Source organism: Anabrus simplex, chromosome 1, assembly GCF_040414725.1.
Source record: "Anabrus simplex isolate iqAnaSimp1 chromosome 1, ASM4041472v1, whole genome shotgun sequence".
NCBI classification, from domain to species: Eukaryota; Metazoa; Arthropoda; class Insecta; order Orthoptera; family Tettigoniidae; genus Anabrus; species Anabrus simplex.
This window is the reverse complement of record NC_090265.1, coordinates 479,515,546-479,538,908: the sequence shown is the minus strand read 5'-3', so window position 1 is coordinate 479,538,908 and position 23,363 is coordinate 479,515,546. Positions and strand designations below refer to the sequence as shown.

Sequence of the window (23,363 nt, the reverse complement as noted above, 5' to 3'; positions counted from 1 at the left end):
AACATTTTGAAAATAACTGTGCAACTAAAATGTATAGCAACCACAATTATTGTGTATTAGTTCTTTTACGTTGCATCATGCAATATGTGTCATCTTATCCTAATACAGAGCTACCTCTTTCACCACTAGAACTGCCAATGCGGTCCTTCTGACTGCTGTTAGTCTGTTATACAACCATCATTATTTTTTCATAATTTTTATTTTAGTTGGCGTCTTTAAGCATTTACTGAGTTTTATCCACTACAAACCAAAATAAAGCCCACTTGGAGAATCTTCTTGAATTCAGTTCAGTTGAAATACCGTATTTACGCGAATAATTCCCACACTCTAATTCTAGGAAGGCTCATTTTGAAAAAATTAAATGAACTAAAATTCCTTCCATTGAAAGAGTAACGTAGGCATAAACATTTCATATTACTCCATGAGGTCCATGTGTTCTTTATGCAAATATGAACATGTAAATTTACGGATATAGCTGCTTTACAAGTATTATTCTTACAAGTATTATTCTTGTTTTAATGTTCATATAGCTGCTTTGCCTGAAATGATAAAAATACATTATCACTGTTATGAAATATATTTGCCATGAAAATTACCAAGTAGGTCTACTTACATGACAGATATTTCATTAATCTGAACTTGCAATAGGCTCGATTCCCTGTAGATTGCAAGATTTGCTATATCTTGCATGAGTAGAATCCTCTCCTAAATCACTTAAAAGTTCATCACACTCCATGTCTAAAACACTTCTCACACGCGATCTTTTTTACTCGGATAGTAACACAACCGGTAGTGGATAGTTCTTTTCATGCAATGTAAACTCTTGAGATACACAGCGGCAAATTCGGATATTAGTTTTGCAATACAGTAAAACCTCATTAATTCGAAGTCTTTGGAATGCAGAAATCTGACTTCCAATTACGTGATTTCAAATTAACCACCAACTTGCAAAACAGAAATGCCAACCCTCACTTCATCATAAAATATTCCAATACTCATTACTGCATGCAATTAACATTGGTTCACAGTCTAAAACTTTCAAATGCCATGAAAAAACTATTTCCAATATGTATCCAACAAGGTGCATTTACAGTATCCAAATAACGCACTTGGATAATTCACTGGCAAACATAACCTTACGCAACAAAAGAAAAATAATTATTCAGAGGCAAGGAGAAATCTATGCTGGCTCTCCTGTGCAAGTGAATTCATTGGATTTTTGTACTCTATGCATTTTAGATGCCTTGTACTTTCACGGAAAGTATCCGATGCCCCTAAAATATTGTGGTTTATCGAACTTTCCTTACAACAAGGGGAGGAAGGAGGAAATCTCTCGCTGCTGCTGCTTCTTCTTCTTTGTATTGTATGGACTTCTTTCACGGGTCACATCCATCCACCCACCAGTATTATATATAATAAAAGGGAAGTTTCATGATTAAATGAGGTTGAGACAAGTTTGAGTGGATTAAGCCTGTAAGATATCTCTCTCTTGCTTCCGTTTGCATTGCAACGCAGTACAGGAAGTTTACAAGTCTGTTTGGGCTCTGGATTTTGAAAAATGCAATTGAACGTTCAATTGAACGATATGTGATTCTTTCACATTAATAAATATCTTTGTATTAAATAGGAGGAACACTCTTAATCTTTAAATATTGTAATCCCACTTCAATACGGATCATGAAATTTCTAAATATTAATATTGTGGTGTTCCTTAAAACGCTGTTTACAGAAGAATTAACATTTCACTCAAACTTTAACTATGAAACTCACTATAGACACACCGAAGTGAGTGAAACAGCGGAAAGCTACCCTTAAATGTTCCAGAAGACGTGTTCTATTGTGACGGGGAGAAATTTTGAATTTAAATTACTCTGTAAAATACTATTTTTTTTTTTTTTTTTTTTTAATGTAAAGGCAGTTTAGAATTAAGTCTGAATTGTGTTCCGTTTAAATATGACATGGGGACAGTTTTCTTCCATCTGCGGTTGCACGAAGGATAACTGTACACACACCATTGAAAACTAGGTGAGAGGTGAGCCAGGTGCGTGTTGCCAACCTTGACACAAATAAAACCTGCACCCCAATTTCATGCTTCAAAATGTTTACAAAAATATGCTGGGATTATTGGCGTAAATACGGACGAGAAGGGGTGTGTTCAAAATGGTATGGCCGTGGCAATTCGCGTAAATATGGTATGTGTAAACAGGATAATGTAGATAGGAAAGTTTTGAGATGTTTGTTTTCAATATGGATCTTTGAAAAAGTTATAGAACAAAAGTGAGGAAACAAGAGAGCAGAGTTATAACTGGGAGGAGGAAAGGTGGGCTTGAGGGATGTGGGATGGTGGGTGATTGCTGGAAGGAATTTGGAGAAAAATAAAAAAGGGAGTTTAGATTATTTCTTTTTATTGACAATAGGAGTTAATAGATCAAATAAAGGGTTTGATGTATTAATTCCTATTTTCAAGTGTTTATATTTCAAGTGTTTAGCCTAGTCTTTTAAGAAGTGCATTCTTCAAATTAGAAGAAATTGTTGAGAATAATTCACACTTACACTAGAACAAAAATATGATCATAATGAGTTATCATTAAACTCTTTACTTGTCATGCACTGAATGTCAACAACACACTGTTATTTTATAAATTTTATCTATTATAATTTGTCTTGCCTTAACTTGGATTTTGAGTGATCATGATCATAGGACACAAACTTCAGAGTTTCGATCTATTGAATTGTGATCACAATAATAATAATAATAATAATAATAATAATAATAATAATAATAATAATAATAATATTGTATGGTCCACCTTTTTCAATACTATATTATGCAATATTATTGAATTACATTACTAAACTAGGGACTAGTTTCGGCCTTGGCTGGCCTTATCAACCTTAGTGTAATACATTTAATAACGAAACAAATGTATAAACACACAATTTACATTAACATCTGGGATGAATCAAGTGTACAATCTGAAAAATAAATTTGGCTCTAAATTCTTAGCATCTGGAGTATGCTCATCATCCAGACTCATTCTTGTATTGATATTTATAGTATTTGTTAGTTCCATCACTGCTAATCATAACAATTTCAGTTGCAAAACAGGAACTGGTAAATGTTGATTCTGTAGTCATATCAGTCACCAAATCTACTTGAGTGGTGTTAGCAGTATGCAAGCTACCGGATGCCACTGTAAATAACCACCACCTGACTCAGAACTGCTAGATGATGTTTCCACATCGACCAACGTAAATAAAATCAAATGTTCCCGTAGTGCTTGTTAAAAACATGTTGAAATGCTGTTGAACATTGTCAGGACAGTACATGAAGATATGGTTAAAACTGTCACATTCTTAATCTGTGGCTGGTATAAATTCGCAATTCATTGCTGTGTCCATGAAGTTAACCTGAATAAATGATAGGTTAACCTAAATAAATGATAGATGTTTTTATATTTGTTCATTTATTAGATAATGAAGGTGAAGGCTGAAGATGGCTAGCCAAGGCCAAAACTAGTCCCTGGTTTAGTAATGCAGTTCAATAATATTGCATAATATAGTATTGAAAAAGGTGGACCATACAACATTCAATTAATAATTATTGTGATGATGGTCTGTTGTGATCCTAAGGATTTGGCAGGCTAAGGACTGGGTTCGGATTTTTCGGGAGCTAATATTAAAAATAACATGATCAACTTTCCACTCACACACACAGTTCCCTTCACCTGTATTATCTTAAATAGGCACAGACTGTACATTTACAAACATACAATTTGCAACCTTGAAATCATTGCACAAGTACATTTACAACTCTTGATTAATTAGTCTCTCTCAAAGTCCTTGACTAACCAGTTCATTTACTCTCTGCAATACAAACCCTGAGAAACTTGGTAATTACTTATCTTGTGATTGAAGACGACTACATCCATGTGCTTCAGTCTTCTTTCTTGACTTCTTCTCTCCACCTGTGTAGTTGCATTGAGCGATGTGATGTTTAGTTAAAGTGGATGTGTAACTCCAGGACTCGAACTCGACGCCCTCGATCTCTGTCGTCGATCAGAATAGCCTAACCCCCAACAGTACTGACTGTAAAGTTAAGTTTACTGATAGGAAAGGCACACTATGAGACTCAGCCTTCCTAGCATACAGTTCAGTGTTCATTCCCAGTCTTCAGGCTCACAGCTATGACAAGTAACTTAGTCATTGCAGCTCTAAGTCTTTCTATAGCAACCTGCTATCTATGTAGTTCAGTGATACCTTCACTACCGAGCTCGATAGCTGCAGTCTCTTAAGTGCGGCCAGTATCCAGTATTCGGGAGATAGTAGGTTCAAACCCTACTGTCGGCAGCCCTGAGGATGGTTTTCCGTGGTTTCCCATTTTCACACCAGGCAAATGCCACGGCTGCTTCCTTCCCACTCCTAGCCCTTTCCTATCCCATCGTCGCCATAAGACCTATCTGCGTCGGTGCGACGTAAAGCAACTAGCCAAAATAAATATATATATATATATATATATATATATATATAATAATACCTTCACTATCTCACGCAACCCTTTACAATTTCTGGACTGTTTCTCTCATTGGCACGCGGCCACGTGCTACTTGTTTCGTCGCTTACTGCCTCACATGTAACCTACAAATTCTGTACTGTTCTGGCTCACAGCCACACACATGCTGTTTGCACGGAAGCTGGCTAGATTCTTGCTTTGTGGCGCACAGCCCCACACATGTTGTTTGCATAGTAGTCGGATAGATTCTCCCCCATCTGTCGAAGTATCATTCCCTATATTCTATGTTTGAAGTTTCTTGAAGCTTTTCCTTGTACTTCTCCAGGAGTATCTCATTTTTATGTCTGATTGGTTCACGTGTTCCTCCCACTAACTGGTGGGGAGTGTCATGGAATCTACTCGAACGACTGGCTTCTTGCTGCGTCAGAAAATCTATGCACAAGTTCCTTCTAGAAACACTTTCAGAACTTTCTATTGCGTTTTCCATTTTACACTGACACTGTGTTGTCTGGTATTTCACAACATTACACATGCACTAACTTGCATTGCACCAGCTTGCCTCAAGTAAAACTTGTATGAAATCTTATGCTTGAACAATCATAATTTTTTCACTTAATAAAATTATCACTCAAACATTTGAAACACTTTTTGCCACTGTAACATGATCATATAAACTCTAAATCGATACTCAATATCCTTGGTCTTGGAGGTCACGGATTCGAGGCTCGATCAAGTCCGTTCGCTCGGCACTGAGGCATGCTGTCATGACACCTCCCTCACCAGGGAAGAACAGTTTGCATCCACTTGATGCGAATATTTCTGTCTACTCTCCTCAAACATTTGTTATCTTATTACTTTGTGTAGTAACACTTATTTAACCTGTGGAGTACCTTTTGATTTACAATCTCATTTTCTCATGGGATCTCATACTACGGGTTGTGTGCACTGTATCACCGGTGACTATCTCTGAGATTTCCATTTCATGAATACTGGCCGGACTCTCAACTGGTCGAGGTCTCTCAAAATATACTACCAAATCATCTGAAGACCTTGCCTTTAAATGAGTTTCGTTTACTATCTTCTGTCTAAAACAAATCTTTGTGCAACGTCCAGTAGTATGATCCCAATATTTTTTATGGTATATCCCAGCTAAATATGGGCAAAATTTGCAACAGATTAATATGGTTAAGATTGCCACTATAGCTACTGTTGTCCAAATAATTATCTTGTACACATTGAGACTTGAATTGACATAATCATTTTTCAACTCTTTCTCCTTATCCCTGATTAAGGTCTCCACTTCCTCTACTTTCTTACCAACGGGTTTAAAATCATCTACATGCGTTAGGAGACTATATAGTGCATTTTCGTTTACATTTAAATCTTGCAATCTAATTTTAGAATTTAAATATTCACAACAATTTTACTCAAGAGGAATGCTAGGTATTATATCCTTCCTATAAGTAGTATTAACATTATTAGTAGTTTTAATCTTAGTGTTTAACCGTAAACTGTACAGGGTTCATTCAATATCAATATACCTGTACCATTGAGTAATACATCACTCGTCTCTTGCAGACAATAGTTATTTTTACTGGTTCAGGGGTTAAATACAAATACTTACTTGTCTATGGGTAACCACATTAACTCTTTTATATGTATTATCTTTTTTTACAACTTTCTGGTATGGAATTAACACCTTTTAGCAAACTAATTACACATTCCTTTGTTCCATGAATCATTTTCATTGTGAACTCCGTTTTACACACTCTAGACATTTCAGTTACAAGTTTACAATTGTTTATTTGGTCTCTGCTTGGATAAGTATAAATTTGTTGTTCAGAATCTATGAGTACAAAGTCTCTTTCTATTTGTACACTTACAAATTGATCATTTTGATCTCTGACTGTAGTAGAAAAAGGAAGTATTTCATATAACTTTTTCTTCTCACTGAGCTGCATTAACACAATGTACACCAGCCTATCTTTGTTAACAAATGGTGGGGTCATTCCTAATGGAAACTGTTCTTGTGACTTCTTGTATGCCTTTATTATCTCAACAGGGCTCAAAATTTGCGTATGTATCACCCCTACTTGAACATACATAATTCCAGTAGCAACTATCTGATACTGTTCATATAGTTGCGATACAAGATTCTCTATCTCGATGAAGTGTCTGTTGACAGCTATCTAAATTTTTAACAGTTTAAATGACTGTGTTAACTGTCTTGTTTCATTCTGTAGAATATTTTGAATGTATTCTAAATTCTGATTCAATTTTAATTCATTGGTTATTACGAGGGGGATAAGAAAACAAGTTGCACTTCCCAGTTACGGACATTTATTACACCACCTATACAACAGCAACAAGACTATGACATACACTGTAACATCACTTTTCCACATATTTTCCAAGAGACTCTAAACATTTCTGCAAATGCACAACCAACTTATCGATGTCAGATGCATAGAAATTTCCTCCAGCATTCTGCAACCACTCGGAGACAGCGGCCTTCACTTCCTCATCGGTCTGGAAACGTCAACCACCGAGCTCCGTTTTGAGCTTACCGAACAGATGAGTCACATGGTGCTAGGTCGGGACTGTAGGGTGAATGTTGCCATACCTCCCACTTGAAACGCTGCAGCAGTTTTCTCGTTTGGCGGGCCTTGTGAGGTGTTGCGTTATTGTGCAACAAAATCACACCGGTGCTTCTCTTTAATTGCTTTACACAACCGGTGCAACGTTTGACAATACGACGCTGCGTTGATCGTTGTTCCTTTCGGCATGAATTCCACGTGCAGCAAACCCTCCATGTCAAAGAACACTGTCGCCATAACTTTACCAGCTGAAGGTTGAACCTTGGCCTTCTTTCGTTGTGGTGATGAGGGGTGCATCCATTCCATTGATGTTCGCTTTGTTTCGGGGGTGAAGTGGTGGGCCCACGTTTCGTTGCCTGTGACGATTCGCTGCAGAAACACATTGCCGTCTGTGGCATAGCGTTGCAAAAATGCCAGGAAGGATTGGAAATGTTGTCCCTTGTGCTCATCAGTGAGAAGACGTGGGACCCATCTTTGACACAGCTTACGATATCCAAAGTCCTCGTAAACAATAGCGAACACACTGCCATACGACATGTTCAGCTGCGTCACGATTTCTCTCAGTTCAATGCGCCGGTTCTGTCTAATGATCGCATTTACACTGTTGACCTTTGCACGGGTCCTGGACGTTGCGGGCCTGCCTTCGCGATGGTTATCAGTGATATCCATGCATCCGGCTTCGAATTGCTGACACCACTTTACGATACCTTGCCGGGAAATGGCCTGCTCCCCATACATAGCACTAATTTCATGATGAATGTCCGTGCAATTCTTCCTCTTGGCCCATAGGAATCGGATTGTCGCAAGCACCTCATGTTTGGAGTGAACGTCCAGTTGCCGCGCCATTCCATTTGACCGCTATTCACACAATACTAGACGAGATACCACAGCGACCTGCCTAACAGACGTGTGGGCAGTGTCTGTCCCTTTCTCCGCTGTGACCACGTTTGCGACACACAGCGCGTTGCTGCGGTGCGTTACTGCAACTAACCTTTTGATCCACCTACGTATGTACATAAATGATCTAATAATAATAATAATAATAATAATAATAATAATAATAATAATACTAAATGGATGTAAACACTTCATAGCTATACATTACAAATAATAATAATAATAATAATAATAATAATAATAATAATAATAATAATAATAATAATAATAATACGAGCTCGATACTTGCATTATTTACTCATGGGTGAAAGAATATTGTTTTCAATTTATATCAGTTTATCGCATGTGCATCAGTATCCCCCCATAACTTGAAACAATTTCTACAGTCTGTCACACTCATTGACTTTGCCTTGGACGTAGATTGTATCTTCTTTCTTCCACAATGTCGCTGGATGTGCTCTCCTCCTCTTGACCGGATCGTGTCATGTCGGGGGTCAGGGTTGCCTCGCTGCCAGCCTCTTCCTCGGTTATAGTCAATGCATTCTCCTCATGACCAGGCTGAGCTGTGTCATCAGTAGCCTCTCCTCCAGGCTTACTCTGTGTGCGCAGCAGCTGGGTGACTCGCTGCAACTCTGATGTATGGACCTTGACAGGAGGGTTGTCTTTAGTAAGTGGATCCCATGGCCCAGCTATTTATCCACCTGGATGGGACCAACCCACTTAGGTGCAAGACCTGCGTGAAACCCTCCAATCTTATTACTGACCGGGTGATTACGTCGCAGTACTTTTTGGCCTGGTAGAAATATCTGGGTCTCTTCAACACCTTGAGCCTTGGCCTGGGAAAAGGATCTCTTCTTGGCCAAAGCTTGCTTCTCCTTGATGTTCTGCTGCTGCTGCCACTCTGCCAGGGAAACAGCTGCATCATCTTGACCCGAAGTGGGTGGTGGACGAATCTCCCAATCCCCGGTGCCGTATGAGCTGTCGACCAAGGAACAGCTCCACTGGGGAATAGCCGGTGACACAGTTTATGCGTTGTCACAAGGCAAAGAGGGACTGCGGTATCTGACGGTCCCACAGTCTATTTTCTTTGTCTATCAGGTGGACCCGTAGCATCCTTTTCAGCTCCTGGTTTCGTCATTCTGTTGGATTGGCCTTTGGGTTGTGGATAGGGGTGATCCAGTGCTCCACACTCCTTTCTGTCATAATTTTCTGCCACTTCCTTGATGTGAAAGAATGCACCGTGAATAACCGTAGCGGCTGAATACCTTGTTTCGTAGCAGGCTGGTAATGCATCCCATCGTGGCTTCAGGTATCAGAAAGGCCTCAATCCATCTTGTGAAGAGGTCGGTGACTACTAGGATTCCTGTTTTACCCAGTGGTGTTCTAGCGTAAGGAACCATCAAGTCCAGGGCTATGACCTCCCATGGGCGTTGTGGCCGTATTCCTCACTGACTGGAATCTGCCTTCCTGTTGCTTGCCTTGGTGCAAGCACAGATGTAGCACCTCTTCATATAGTCCAGGATGTCTTTCCACATATTGACCCAGAAGAATCTTCATTGGATAGACTGATACGTCTCTTTGCCTCCTGGATGTCCGGCTTCAGTACTGTTGTGGAACTTCGAGGATGTCCGTTGTGTTGTCTGGGGATCACCACTACTGCAGGCGTGTCAGAGAGGTGTGAACTGTAAATCAAGAGTCCTCTGTCAACGCAGAAGTTCTTGTAGCACATCTTGAATTCCCTCGGCACGAGTCGGCTATCAGCGTTCTGTCTCCTGATCCACTGCATCATGGTCCTACAGGGCTTGTCTTGTTCCTGCCACTGTTTAATCACTCCCAGATCAAGTTCCTTCTTGATGGTCATAAGGACAGGTTCCTTGGGCTCACTCTTGTACTTTCGTGGGAACTCCCTCTCGACAGTGGTGCTCCTAGCTTCAGGTTCAATCGCCGGGTGCCTAGATAAACTGTCTGCTCGTATGTTTGTCGGTCCTGGGACTTGAGACACATCGAAATCAAATTTGGCGATTAACAGAGCCCATTGCATCAATTTAGATTTTGAGCCACCGAGCTCGATAGCTGCAGTCAATTAAGTGCGGCCAGTATCCAGTATTCGGGAGATAGTAGGTTCGAACCCCACTGTCGGCAGCCCTAAAAATGGTTTTCCGTGGTTTCCCATTTTCACACCAGGCAAATGCTGGGGCTGTACCTTAAAGCCACGGCCGCTTCCTTCCCATTCCTAGCCCTTTCCTATCCCATCATCGCCATAAGACCTATCTGTGTCGGTGTGACGTAAAGCAACTAGCAAAAAGAAAAAAAAAAATGAGCCAGAGACAGAGTTCAACCATTTGAGAGCAGCGTTATTGGTGTAGAGCTGGATCTTCCTTCCAAGTAGCCTCTGATTTTGCCCAGGGCACACACCATGGCTAAGGCTTCCTTCTCAGCTGTGCAGTAGCGTTGTTTGGTGGGAGATAGCTTCCTGCTGGCATAATCGATGACTCTTCCGTCGTTAACTCTTCTCCTGGAATAACACTGCTCCTAAGCCGGAGTCGCTGGTGTCCGTCTGCAGGCACATTTTCTGTTGAGTGTTGGGATGGGCTAGACTAGGAGCGTTGCATATCGCAGCCTTAATGCCTTGGAACAGTGCCTCTTCCTTGCTGGTCGATCGGAACAGGCGGTTGTTATGGAGTAGATCGGTGAGTGGTATTGCCTTCTCTAAAGTGTGGCACGAAACTGCTCTATCACCGATATAAGCCAAGGAACTGACTTACTTGTTGCTTGGTCCATGAGCATTTAGCTTCTTTGATAGCTTGATTCTTCTCTGGTTGCCTTTCTAAGCCTTCAGATGTTAGGGCATGACCAAGATATTCTACGTGGGACTGGGCGAAGTGGCAATTTTCCAGTTGGCAAGTCAGTCCATGAATCTTCAGTCGTTCCAGTACTTTCCTCAGATGTACAAGGTGTTCTTGAAAATTCTTGCTGTGAATTAAAATGTCACTGAGATACACTTTGCAAAAATCTCCAACATATCCTGATAATACCTTATCCATCAGTCGCATGAAGGTGGAAGGAGCATTCTTCAATCCAAAAGGCATTACTGCAAACTAATACAAATCCTCTCGGTGTCATGAAGGTGGTCAGTGGTCTAGAACTTTCCACAACCTCCACTTGCCAGTATCTGGAGTTGAGATCCAGCATGCTGAAAACCCTAGACCCACTTGTTTCAGCGTGTCTTTCAGGTCTGGCAAGGGGTAGGCATCACTAACAGTTTTCTTGTTCAACCTGTGGAAGTCCACACTTATCGATACTCCCCATTCTTCTTCTTCTTCTTCTTCTTCTTCTTCTTCTTCTTCAGTAGAACGATAGGTGAAGCCCAACAGGATGTAGAGGGTTCGACGTGACCTTGCCCTTCCAGCTCTTAAATCTTCTGGATGACGGAGTTGTGTTTATCCGGGTTGATTGGATATGGACGTTGCTTGATGGGTGAGGAAGAGCTGCATTCAGTGGTGTGCAATACCATAGTAGTCAATCCTATTTTATTGGTGATGACTTCCGGAAAGTCCTTGAAGGTGTGTCTTGGCCCTTCTTCACTTGATCGAAGATGTGTTAACTGGATATCTCCCACGTATACATCTACTTCTGTATCCTTGCGAGTACGGAAATTTCAAGCGACCCTGAGACGTCTGTCTTTTTCCAAAGAGACTTCATGAGCAGCATAGTCTATGGTCACCTTGTATGCCACCAGAAAGTCATGACCTAATATGATGTCAGGTATCAGGTTCTGAATCACTACAACGTCAAATACAATAGGCATGTTCATGCATTTAACGGTTAGGTTTTCTGTCCTTGGAATAGGTTACCCTGTCCGCTGCTCCCACTACCCTTCCGAGGTGGTGAGACTTCATAGGCGGTACTAATCTAGCAACAGTCCCATTGACAAATGAATAGCTTGTTTGGCTGTTGAGTATGGCTAAAAATTTCTCGTTGCCAATCCTTAAGATGATAAATGGGTGGGGTTGGCCTGTTCTACTCACTATCTGACCTTGGCACTTCTGTAGGACAAAGGCGCTAGCTCTCATGTCAGTAAGTTGTACCTCAGTCAGTAGCTTCCATTTCACAGAGCTCTTCACCCCTTCGGAATTAAACCTAGGGAGGAATTCCCTCTTGAAGTCCATCCAGTTTAGATTTAAAGCCTTCAAGTTGTTCCACCAAGAAGCGGCTTGCCCATTTAATCGCGGTGTGATGAGTTGCATGAAGATTGCCTCTGGAAAATAATTCCTTCCTAATAGGCTGACCGATCCCTCGACGAAGCTAGTAGGGTTCTCCTCCAGTCGCCTATGGTATTCTGGAAGGCTTTCTATAATCACCTTTGGGTCTAGGTGTGCTGTACTGCTGGTCAGGTTTGAGGGGCTAGAGGAGTGGTGATTTGTCCTGTCTGTGTTAATCTACAGTATCTTCTACTGTGTGAAGGATGTTTCCCCTTATATTCTGCATATCTCCCTTGATGGTCAAAAACCAGTTTTCTAACCTTCCTTCAACAGCAGATCTATGGCTCCCAAGATTTCCCTCAATGGCAGATCTATGGCTTTCAAAATTTCCCTTGATGTTAGAAATCCTCCTCTCAACCTGTTGCTTTATGCCAAAAACCTGGATTTCCACCTCCGCCTTGAGGTCCAAGATATCCCCTTCCTGCTGGCTTACTCTACTATTGATCTGGTCAACCTGTCCCAGTTTTGACCTGATGTCCAAAATCTGCTGCGTTAATCAATTGGTGACGTTGCAAATTTGCGATGAAATTTCGTCATTTACAGTTGAAATTTTATTATAGGCCCTGTTCTACATTGTAAACTTGTGTGTACACTTGTGCTATCTGTCCGGTTAAAACTGAGTTCGCTTGAGAATTTTCGTCTGAAAGTTTGTCATTTATGTCTGAAATTTTGTCATTTACATCTGAAATTATTTAGTGCCTGCACCATGGTCATTAGGTTAGAACACATTTTGGTTATATTTACCTCTTCTTGTGTCTTCGAATCTTCGTAGACATCGATGAAACTTTTCAGGATCTTCTTTTTCCACGAGATCTTCCTGTAGACGCGTCTGTAGCAATTATTTCTTCCCGTTCATTGGGAGATTCCTCTTGGCGAGTTCGTCCTCGAGTTGTTTCAGTGACATATTCTGTAGAATCACTTGCATTTTGGTCTACTACACTCGTATTCACTCGTAGATTCTTACGTCCTCGTCATGGTCGCCAGTTAACGTATCCACAAAGACACATGAAATGCTGTCATCTATTTACAAATTAAACACGCACACATTACCTTAATCACTGCTGTCACTAGCAACATGCATCAACAAAGTCGGCATTTTAACAACTGCCTATCACTTCAGCATGGAGACTGCAACCACTGAATGTCACAACAACACGAGGTCACAAGTATAGTCCTGCTACACTACAACTCTACTAAACAATAACTCGTCTCTACCGTCAAAATGGCCTCCTTATATATGTGCCTGACCAGGCTTCTAGAAAGATAAGTTACAAAAATACCTTCTCTAAAATTCTAGAGTGCTTAATACATAGATATAGTGTAAAGAATATTCTCCATCATTCTCATCTACCCAGTACCATTCTGGAAGTTACAGTGTGTTTCACAATTTTGTAGTGGATTAATTATACATACAGGTAAGAATAAATTATACACAGGTTCTTACATTCATTGAACTGATATAACTGTCTATATACAGTGCATGTTTCATGGCATAACCTAACAAACACCATAATCATACCATATGTACATGAGAGAATGTTGTTTTCAAGTTATATCAGTTTATTGCACGTGCATCATATCAAGCTGTATAACGCGGCTTGTATTTATAAGGCTTTAGTTAGTATGTTAAATATGAGAGAAACTGAAGTTAAATTTGAGAGTCCATTATTTAGTATTCAAGAATTCAAACCCGTTGAATCCTCTGAATGGATACAGTCGAAAGAAATAAATCAGGTGATTCAGGTGCAAAAAGATAGTGGAAAATCCCAAGAACAGAGGGTAATAGAACAAGAGTAGATCATTTAGCACCCAAGGACAAGGAACAATTGTATGCTATATGTGCTGCAGACAGTGAAATATTTCATTTAGAGGTAACAAGTTAACGTACACAGATTTATTGCAGCATGAATTTTGAATTAGGGAAATCAGCCTCCGATTAGCGCGAGACCTTATTGGTTACCCGAAGCTCAGAAGGAGGAAGTTCAAAGGCAAATAGACAAAATGCGGAACACGAGATAATTACTCCTAGTACCTCAGCTTGGAGTGCTCCACTGTTGCTCGTGCCAAAGCAAATGGATGCCTCAGAGAAACAGAAGTACCATGTGTGTATAGATTATAGAGCATTGAAGTCTGGATAAGCGGAACCTATAGAAACAAAGGAACTATTGTAAGAAAGAGATCATTTATAAGTGAATGTGACAAACTCGCAGGTGTACAGATTTAATGCAAGGATTGATTGCCCAGTTTCATTAATCTCACATGTGGAGAACTTTTATCACTATTGTAGTGTTCATATTTTTAGGGCGATATGACTACCATTGATGCGCTATTGCAGAAGTCATAGTTGAGTATTGATATGGGAATGCGAACTCCCAGAAGCAGGCAATTCTTTCAATTGCAGAACATTTCCTTGGAGGTGTGAGATGGAGACTTCTGCATGGAACGTAGTTTGGGTCATGACAGTCATTCAGCTTATGATATATGGAATTATCATGGGAGAAGCATTAGATTTTCAAGTATTACCATATGAGAAAACCCCAGATATATATTTTAAAGATCAAGGAGATGTGGCTATATCCATGGTAGACTGGAAACTAGTTACAGTGGAACCTTGATCTTCCGTTTTTGGAGGGAGCACGGAAAAACTTACAACACGGGAAAACAGAAAATCCGAGAACGAATGAACCATCAACAATTTGGCTAAACATAACAAAAATGAAACATATAATCTTACAAACACCCCTAAACCAAACCAAACTACAGTCCCAATGGGCCTTCCGCCTACCAAGCGACTGATGCTCAGTCCAAAGGCCTGCAGATTACAAGGTAATGCATGGTCAGTGTGACAAATCATCTTGACCGTTACTCCTGGCTCTTTAGACCAGGGTCATCATCTCACCATTAAATAGCTCCTCAATTAAAGGTAATTGTAGAACCAAGTGAACCTGAAACCAGCCCTCATATCCAGGTAAAAATGCCTGACCTGGCTGGGAATCGAACCTGGGCCCTCCGGGTGAGAGGCAGGCAAATTAGACCGCGGGGCCGGCTTCAAAGATTAATTACCGGTACGCAACTTTAAAATCTCGAAACTTTACATTCAGTTTTACCGGGGAAACTTCGTCAGTTTCCTCTGAAATCTTCTTCCAGCTCAGCAACTTTTATCAGCCAAACTCTTCAAAAAATCTAATACCTGTAATGCCAAGCCAAACAACAATCCACCACAAGTAGTTTTTAATTCTCTAATCTAATAAAATAAAGCACATTAGATACAAAAGCGCCCAGCATGATGGCAAAATCTCTTTTTCTTATCTTCCAATGTAACTTGGTCACTGGTATACTGTTCATAGTGAGTTGATCTGTACCGTGTAAATTAGGCCTACATAGACTTTTAAAGGTTATGTTGAACTCGAGAATATGGTTTCAAATGCAAGTGTCAATTCTCAAGTTCTCGAATGCATTGTATTCAATTCTGCCTGTCACTAATTACAATCAAATTGGAGAGAGAAAAAATATCATTAACATTTCTGAGATTATGGTTATTCATGACCTTGAGCTCAGCTGGAAAGCACGCTCACTGTACAAGTTGGTATGAGTCCAAAACAATACAAAGTTTTTAAATGTAACATGCGCAAATAATAATAATGTTATTTGCTTTACGTCCCACTAACTACTTTTTAAGGTTTTCGGAGACGCCGAGGTGCCGGAATTTAGTCCTGCAGGAGTTCTTTTACGTGCCAGTAAATCTACCGACACGGGGCTGTCATATTTGAGCACCTTCAAATACCACCGGACTGAGCCAGGATCGAACCTGCCAAGTTGGGGTTAGAAGGCCAGCGCCTTAACCGTCTGAGCCACTCAGCCCGGCCATGTGCAAATAAAACACGTGCAGTTTTTATAACATTTTAACACAAAAATGTGAAATTCCCAGTCTTTTATTAAGACCAAAACAGCAATAGGCAATCCCAGAACCTCCCTTGGCTTTATGTATATAAGGTGCAACATCTTTTCTGGTCTCAATAACATAATCGTATATAATAATATTGAAATACTACATTTGTGTTTAAGAAGGAGCAGTTTAGATTCCTGCCTGAAAGCCCAGTGACTATACAGTGCCCTGAGGGAAGTGCCAAAAACCTGTTCCGCGATACACTAGGAAAAAGTAAAAAAAAATAATTCTAACCCTGGATATAATGTAGACGTTTTGCAAGTACGAATAATTGAAGAAACTCATTCTGGCTTCAAGTAGAGCTGCCGAAATTTGCTCTGTCTCCTTCCAATTGTTGTCGACGCACTCTGCTTTACGATTTCTGAGGGTTCTCTAAACAATACCACCTGAATGTGATGGCAAGATGGGTCTCTTAATCACTGCTGATCGCTTTTCCAGTACAGTAGGCTACTTTCTCAAATTACCGCAATGAAGGGACGTTAACATCACGATCCGCAAGTATGCCGTAGCCGTCCTTTCATGAGATACAGTTTCTTGAAAAGCGCATGATCGAGGATTTAGCATTGATGGGACTGAAATTTCTGGACAGTTGATCTGGGAAATCATTTCTTCAAGGAACGGATAATGCGGGACTTTTACAATGTATGTAGGTGGATCAAAAGGTTAGTTGCACTAATACGCCACAGCAGTACGCTGTGTTGCAAACGTGGGTACAGCGGAGAAAGGGAACTGCCCACACATCTGTTAGGCAGGTCGCTGTGGTGTCTCGTCTAGTATTGTGTGAATAGCGTCTAAATACAATAGCGCATCAACTGGACGTTCACTCCAAATATGAGGTGCGTGCGACAATCAGATTCCTATGGGCCAAAAGGAAGAATTGCATGGACATTCTTCATGAAATTAGTGCTGTGTATGGGGAGCAGGCCATTTCCCGGCAAGGTATCGTAAAGTGGTGTCAGCAATTCGAAGCCGGACGCACGGATATCACGGACAACCATCGTGAAGGCAGGCCCGCAACGTCCAGGACCTGTGGAAAGGTCAACAGTGTGAATGTGATCATTAAACAGAACCGGCGCAGTTAACTGAGAGAAATCGTGACTCAGCTGAACATGTCATATGGCAGTGTGTTCGCCATTGTTCACGAGGACCTTGGATATCATAAGCTGTGTCAAAGATGGGTCCCACGTCTTCTCACCGATGGGCACAAGGGACAACGTTTCCAATCCTCCCTGGCATTTTTGCAATGCTATGCCGCAGACGGCAACAGGTTTCTGTGGCGAATCGTCACATGCGACGAAACGTGGGTCCACCACTTCACCCCCGAAATGAAGCAAACATCAATGGAATGGATGCACCCTTCATCACCACAACGAAAGAAGGCCAAGGTTCAACCTTCAGCTGGTAAGGTTATGTTGACAGTGTTCTTTGACATGGAGGGTTTGCTGCACTTGGAATTCATGTCAAATGGAACGATGATCAACGCGGCGTCGTATTGTCAAACGTTGCACTGGTTGCGTAAAGCGATTAAAAAGAAGCACTGGGTGAAATTGAGCGCCGGTGTGATTTTGTTGCACGATAACGCAACACCTCACAAGGCCCGCCAAACGAGAGAACTGCTGCAGCGTTTCAAGTGGGAGGTCTGACAACATCCACCCTACAGTCCCGACCTAGTGCCATGTGACTTTCATCTGTTCGATAAGCTCAAAACGGAGCTCGGTGGTTGACGTTTCCAGACCGATGAGGAGGTGAAGGCCGCTGTCTCCGAGTGGTTGCAGAACGCTGGAGGAAATTTCTATGCATCCGGCATCAACAAGTTGATTGTGCGTTCGCCGAAATGTATGGAGTTTCTTGGAAACTGTGTGGAAAAGTTACGTACAGTGTATGTCATTATAGTCGTGTTGCTGTTGTATAGGTGGTGTAATAAATGGCCATAACTGGGAAGTGCAACTTATTTTCTGATCTGCCCTCGTACTATATGATCGCGTTGTTTGTGAGGTTATGCCATGAAACATGCACTGTATATAGACAATTATATCAGTTCAATTTTTATTCTTACCTGTATATATAATTTGCAATCCACTACAAAATTGTGAAACACACTGTAACTTCCTGAATGGTACTGGGTAGATAAGAACAATGGAGAATATTCTGTATACTATATTTATGTATTAAGCACTCTAGAATTTTTGAGAAGGTATTTTTTGTAACGTATCTTTCTAGAAGCCTGGCCAGGCACATTTATAATGGGGCCATATTGATGGTAGAGATGAGTTATTGTTTAGTAGAGTTATGGTGTAGCAGGAGCACACTTGTGATCTCATGTTGTGCAGTCTCCATGTTGAAGTGATAGGCAGTTGTTAAAATGGTGGCTTTGTTGATGTGTGTATGTTGCTAGTGACAGCAGTGATTAAGGTTATGTGTGTGTTTAATTTGTGAATAGATGTGAATAAATAACTGCACCAACTGACAGCGTTTTGTGTGCATCTTTGTGATTACATTAATATGTACACCCCTGGCAGAATTTCTTGCTCATCAGTCACACCTTCTGCCTCTTCTTTGTTCTTACTTCAATTAGAAATAGAAAAGTATTTCCACCTATCAATACTTATTTATTGCACTTATGCTACAGGACCGGTTTCGACCCTTTACATAGGGTCATCTTCAGCTGAACCATACATTCACATCTATGTCATGAATCTATGATTAAGATTACATTGTCTAGGGAATGCCATATGACAAACATTTGGTCACATCCAAATGGGGCATGTCCTTTCCTATTTCTAATTGTGTAATTTGTCAATACAGAAATGAAGATTATAGATTACGATGTTCTTACTTCGACGATCGTTTTTGTCCTGGGTTTGAGACAGATCATATGCACTTTAGCACTATTTCCCGTCATGTAATACTGGATTCCCTTTACAGTGACATAGCCTTCCTTATATTTATTATACTGTCTCTCAGTATATTCCTTCCAATAATCCCATCACTATTAAGGTGTACATCCTCACCAACTATGTAAAAATCAGCGTTTGACTCTCCCACTGGGAGTCTTACTCTCCCTCTGAGTCTGATCGCTTCTGAATCTACACCCGCTAACTGCGGGACAGTCTCCCTGACAACCATTGACTCAGGTGGCACTAACTGCCATTTTACGAGAGATACTTCGCTTCCAGTATCCAACACAAATTGAACTAAATTTTCCTGACCCGGCACACCAATTTCTATTCAGCCCTCTACAGTGTTCGCAATTTTACTATAAGGTACAGTTATCCTAAACACTTCTCGAACACTCAAACCCAAGGAGAACCTTCATGGTAATTTATAACACTTTCCTATAATAGGTCTCTTCCTTATTAGACCATCGACAGACAATCAAAATTCATCTCCTACAACATAAAATTTGGGAGAGGAGTTTCCTATTTTCAAAATAACACTTCCTTAGTATGAGAAGTCCGACCTGTCACCCCATGCAATTCTATAGTTGGTTTACGGTACTTTATTTCTCCTTTCCGCACAGCCCTCTCTTGTATGAGGCTCACATCAGCCTCTGTATCTACAAGAAAATGATAGCCTTCTGGTCCTTTAATACAGACTTCGATGGAACCAGTCCGGTTGTGTTACCTTCGAGACTGCTCCAGATTACTCACTAACAGAGTACTATCGGGACAACTCTCACTTTTACATCTATGTCTTTCATAGGCATTGCCCTCACTCGGTGGTGGGGTACAGGACTTTCCCTTCACTTGACTAGCTGCACCCTTCCATGGGCCTCCTATTTCTTTGGACTCATTCTTCGGCCCAACCTGGCGGTCCCTCTTTCATTTAACCCTTTGTCAATAGCTCTTCTCCCTTTTTGCTCTTCTGTACGTTTAGAGGTTTGAGAGGATGCCCCTTTCTCTTTTGAGTAGTTACCCTGTCTGTATCGAGAGACAGTCTCTTTCTTATTGAACCAGCAATTATGTTGCAGGTGACCCATACGGCCACAGGTAAAACACTTCCTTTCACCTGTTGACCTTTGCCATCCCCAGCATTCAGACTGTTTGTGGCCCATTTTGTTGCAATTACAGCACCGAATTATAGCACGAACTTTAACTTCGTGTAACTCACCTTTATCTTTTTCTTGGCACTTATCCCTACACTCTTTCTGCGTATGACCTGCCGTATTGCAGTTTCTGCACAAGGGAGGCTTCTATTCTCGAACTTTTGAAGCCTTACAGTCTTGTGCTATATGCCCTTCCTTGTCACAATTATAACAGATTACTTTACAAAGGAAATATTAAGTGTATCCTCCTAATTCAGTGCATCATATAATTCCATCATTAGATGGAGTAATCAAATTGAAGTAATTTTCATAATACAAGCTAAAAATGTGCCAAGAAATATAATGAAGGAAAAAATGAGAGAGAGAGAGAGAGAGAGAGAGAGAGAGAGAGAGAGCGCACAATATACAATATTTACATCACATGGAGCAATAAAACAACTTGCTGTGATAATTAAGTGAAAGCAAGGGTTAATACAAAACATAATTGAATCTGAAAACGGTGTTAACGTAAGAAGAAAAGAAATGACAAATGATACAGGTGGAAACGAACAATAAGTGCACATAGCGAGGTTGTGGACCTCTTCATCTAAAAAATTTTGGTTTTGTAACAATTTAAAACAGGATGAAATCACCGTGTCAAAAATTCAGGCCGTAGTCTGCTTTTGTAGAAACACCATTACATCGAATGGCTAGGAGGGGAGCGGAAGCAAAAAAATTTGAGAAACCAAGCCTGAGATAATGTGCAGGCGAAATGCATGTGACAAGTGATGGAAAAATGCTGATGAAATTTAAAACTTTAGAACAGCACCATTCTCAATTTCTTCTCAATCTAGCGGTCCCGTTCTCGATTATTGTTTCACAATCGAACTGCTGTAGCCTTCTTTTGCCTTCCCAGCCATTGGAGCTACTTTAGTTGCTCATGTGCTAGGTCTGCCGTTGAGGTCTTCTGTGCCATTGACCATTATTGTTTCATCTGCCTCCATCTGCTCCTCTGCCTTCCAAAGAAGCCATTAGCATGATAAAGGACTCCTTATCCTGGGAGTCACTGTCACCAAAGCCTCATCAGTTTAAAGCAGTGTACCACATGCAGACTGTTTCCACTCCTTACACTTCAAAGACTTTCATCATAATAGGACTTTGAAAAATTAAAAGCAGTCGTTACGACCGCTCAGTGGTTCTAGTGTTAAATACGACAGTGACATTTTCCTGTGATATTTTTTTCAACATGGCAGGGACAAAAATTTAGCAAGTAGTTCTACTTCTGACATACACAATTCAAATTGTATGTGAATGTCAGAATTTCTCTATCCTTAATACAACTGAAATCTATGATCATCAGAATTTATCATGAGTGCATGTAATCATCTAACTGCATGCTTAATTTTAATTTCAGATTGTGGATGGGATTTGTAAATTTCTTTTTCTGTTACTTTGTTGCCCATGTTAATAGTATTTATTGTTGGAATTTCTTCCATAGTATGTATTACCGGCAACTGTTCACATCAACAATCAAGACCGCTTGAGTCGAGGGGATGGGCCCATAGCCCTAATTCTAGCTCCCACAAGAGAGTTGGCTCAGCAGATCCAATCTGTCGCTCAAGATTATGGTTCCAAGACATTTGTTCGCAACACCTGCCTTTTTGGTGGGGCACCCAAAGGGCCACAGGTAAATTTCAAAGTTTAACAGAGTTTTTCTGTTTTTTAAAGTTTCCACATGCTGTCATTTTATGTGTTGAGTGTTGGATTACCTCAAACATTTCTATATTCACACAAATTTGACTATCGTATTATGATGACTAACTTTAAATACAGTGTTAACCCTGCTTTTATGTTCTTGCATTCAATGTTTTCCCATTGTTTAAAAATTTATTGTTAGTCCCTTCAGATTTCCTATGGTCACAATGTATTAAAATCCTCAAATTTAAGTAGGAACATGGCAACCAAGTAAGAGAGCATTAGTGGTTAGTCTGAAGATTTATTGTGTTCGTATGGATATTAGTGATTCTTGGTGACTAAGTTATATGTAACAACGGCCGGTGTGTGTGAAAATTGTCACGGGTGAATAAGAAATATCATTTATTTTACGTGAACTAAGTGTGAAACAGTGTTTCAGATCGGAATTTTTGTTTGAGGTTATGTCCAAGAACAAACAAAAGAATCGCGGTAGCAAGGAGATGGCAAGCTTGGAGCAGCAACAGCCACAGCAGCGCAGTGCAGCGGATGGGAATGTGAGGACTCCACCTAACGTAAACAGTCGCTCAGAGGATCTGTCGGCCGCGATGAATAAAATACTTCGTTAGTCAACATTTTTAGACTCAATTATGGATCGATTAGTGGACAGAGTTATTGACAGGCTGAAGGAAAGTATTGATTTCAATACTAAAGTAATTGAAGACTTAAAACTGGAAATTAATAAACGGGATGAAAGGATCAAGGAACTTCAACAGGAACTTCGCAAGATGAAGGCCGATTCCCATGACGAAGTGGAGAATGTTAACCAATACCTAAGGAGAAACAATATTGAAATCGATGGCGCACCAGAACTTCCGAATGAAGACTTTTATAGTGTCGTGACAAATATTGGTAAAGCTATTGGATTTGAATTAAATAAGTGTGATGTAGACATTGCTCATATAATTCCCTCGGCAAACAAGACACTACCCAGACCCATTATTGTCAAATTTGTGAACAGATGGAAAAAACAGGAATTTATGGCAGCAAAGGAGAATGTCCGGCAGATATCATCTGTAGCAGTGGGCTTCAATGCTTCAGATCATATGATTTACATCAATGATCATCTTACACCCAGAGCCAAAGGTCTTCTTAAGAGGGCCAAGGATTTAAGAATGAAAGGTTATAAGTATGTGTGGACACGGGAAGGTAAGATTTTTGTTAGGAAGGATGATAACTGTAATGTGATAAGCATACGATATATCGAAGATGTTCTTAATCTTGAATCAGCTTGAATTATGACATGGAAATTGTAGAGGCTCAGTTAACAAACTTAAGACAACTTAAGACCAGAGATTGCCATCTGAGAATTTTTTATGCTAACTCGCAAAGTATCCGTAATAAATGGCTAAACTTAACCAGTTTAATTGTA

The 23,363-nt window shown here is 40.4% G+C and overlaps 1 protein-coding gene across 9 annotated transcripts in view; it reads left to right on the top strand.

Moving 5' to 3' along the window:
- Positions 1 to 23,363, top strand: part of LOC136856971 (uncharacterized) — a 164,454-nt gene that overhangs the window by 69,817 nt on the left and 71,274 nt on the right. For 8 of the 9 annotated variants that reach the window (XM_067135279.2, XM_067135281.2, XM_067135280.2 and 5 more), the window contains one exon: positions 21,738 to 21,926. In XM_067135279.2, the coding sequence (XP_066991380.2) occupies positions 21,738 to 21,926 (189 nt within the window). Of the gene's footprint in view, positions 1 to 2,121; positions 2,193 to 21,737; positions 21,927 to 23,363 lie in introns of those variants that run through there. The other variant, XM_067135284.2, reaches the window with a different exon arrangement.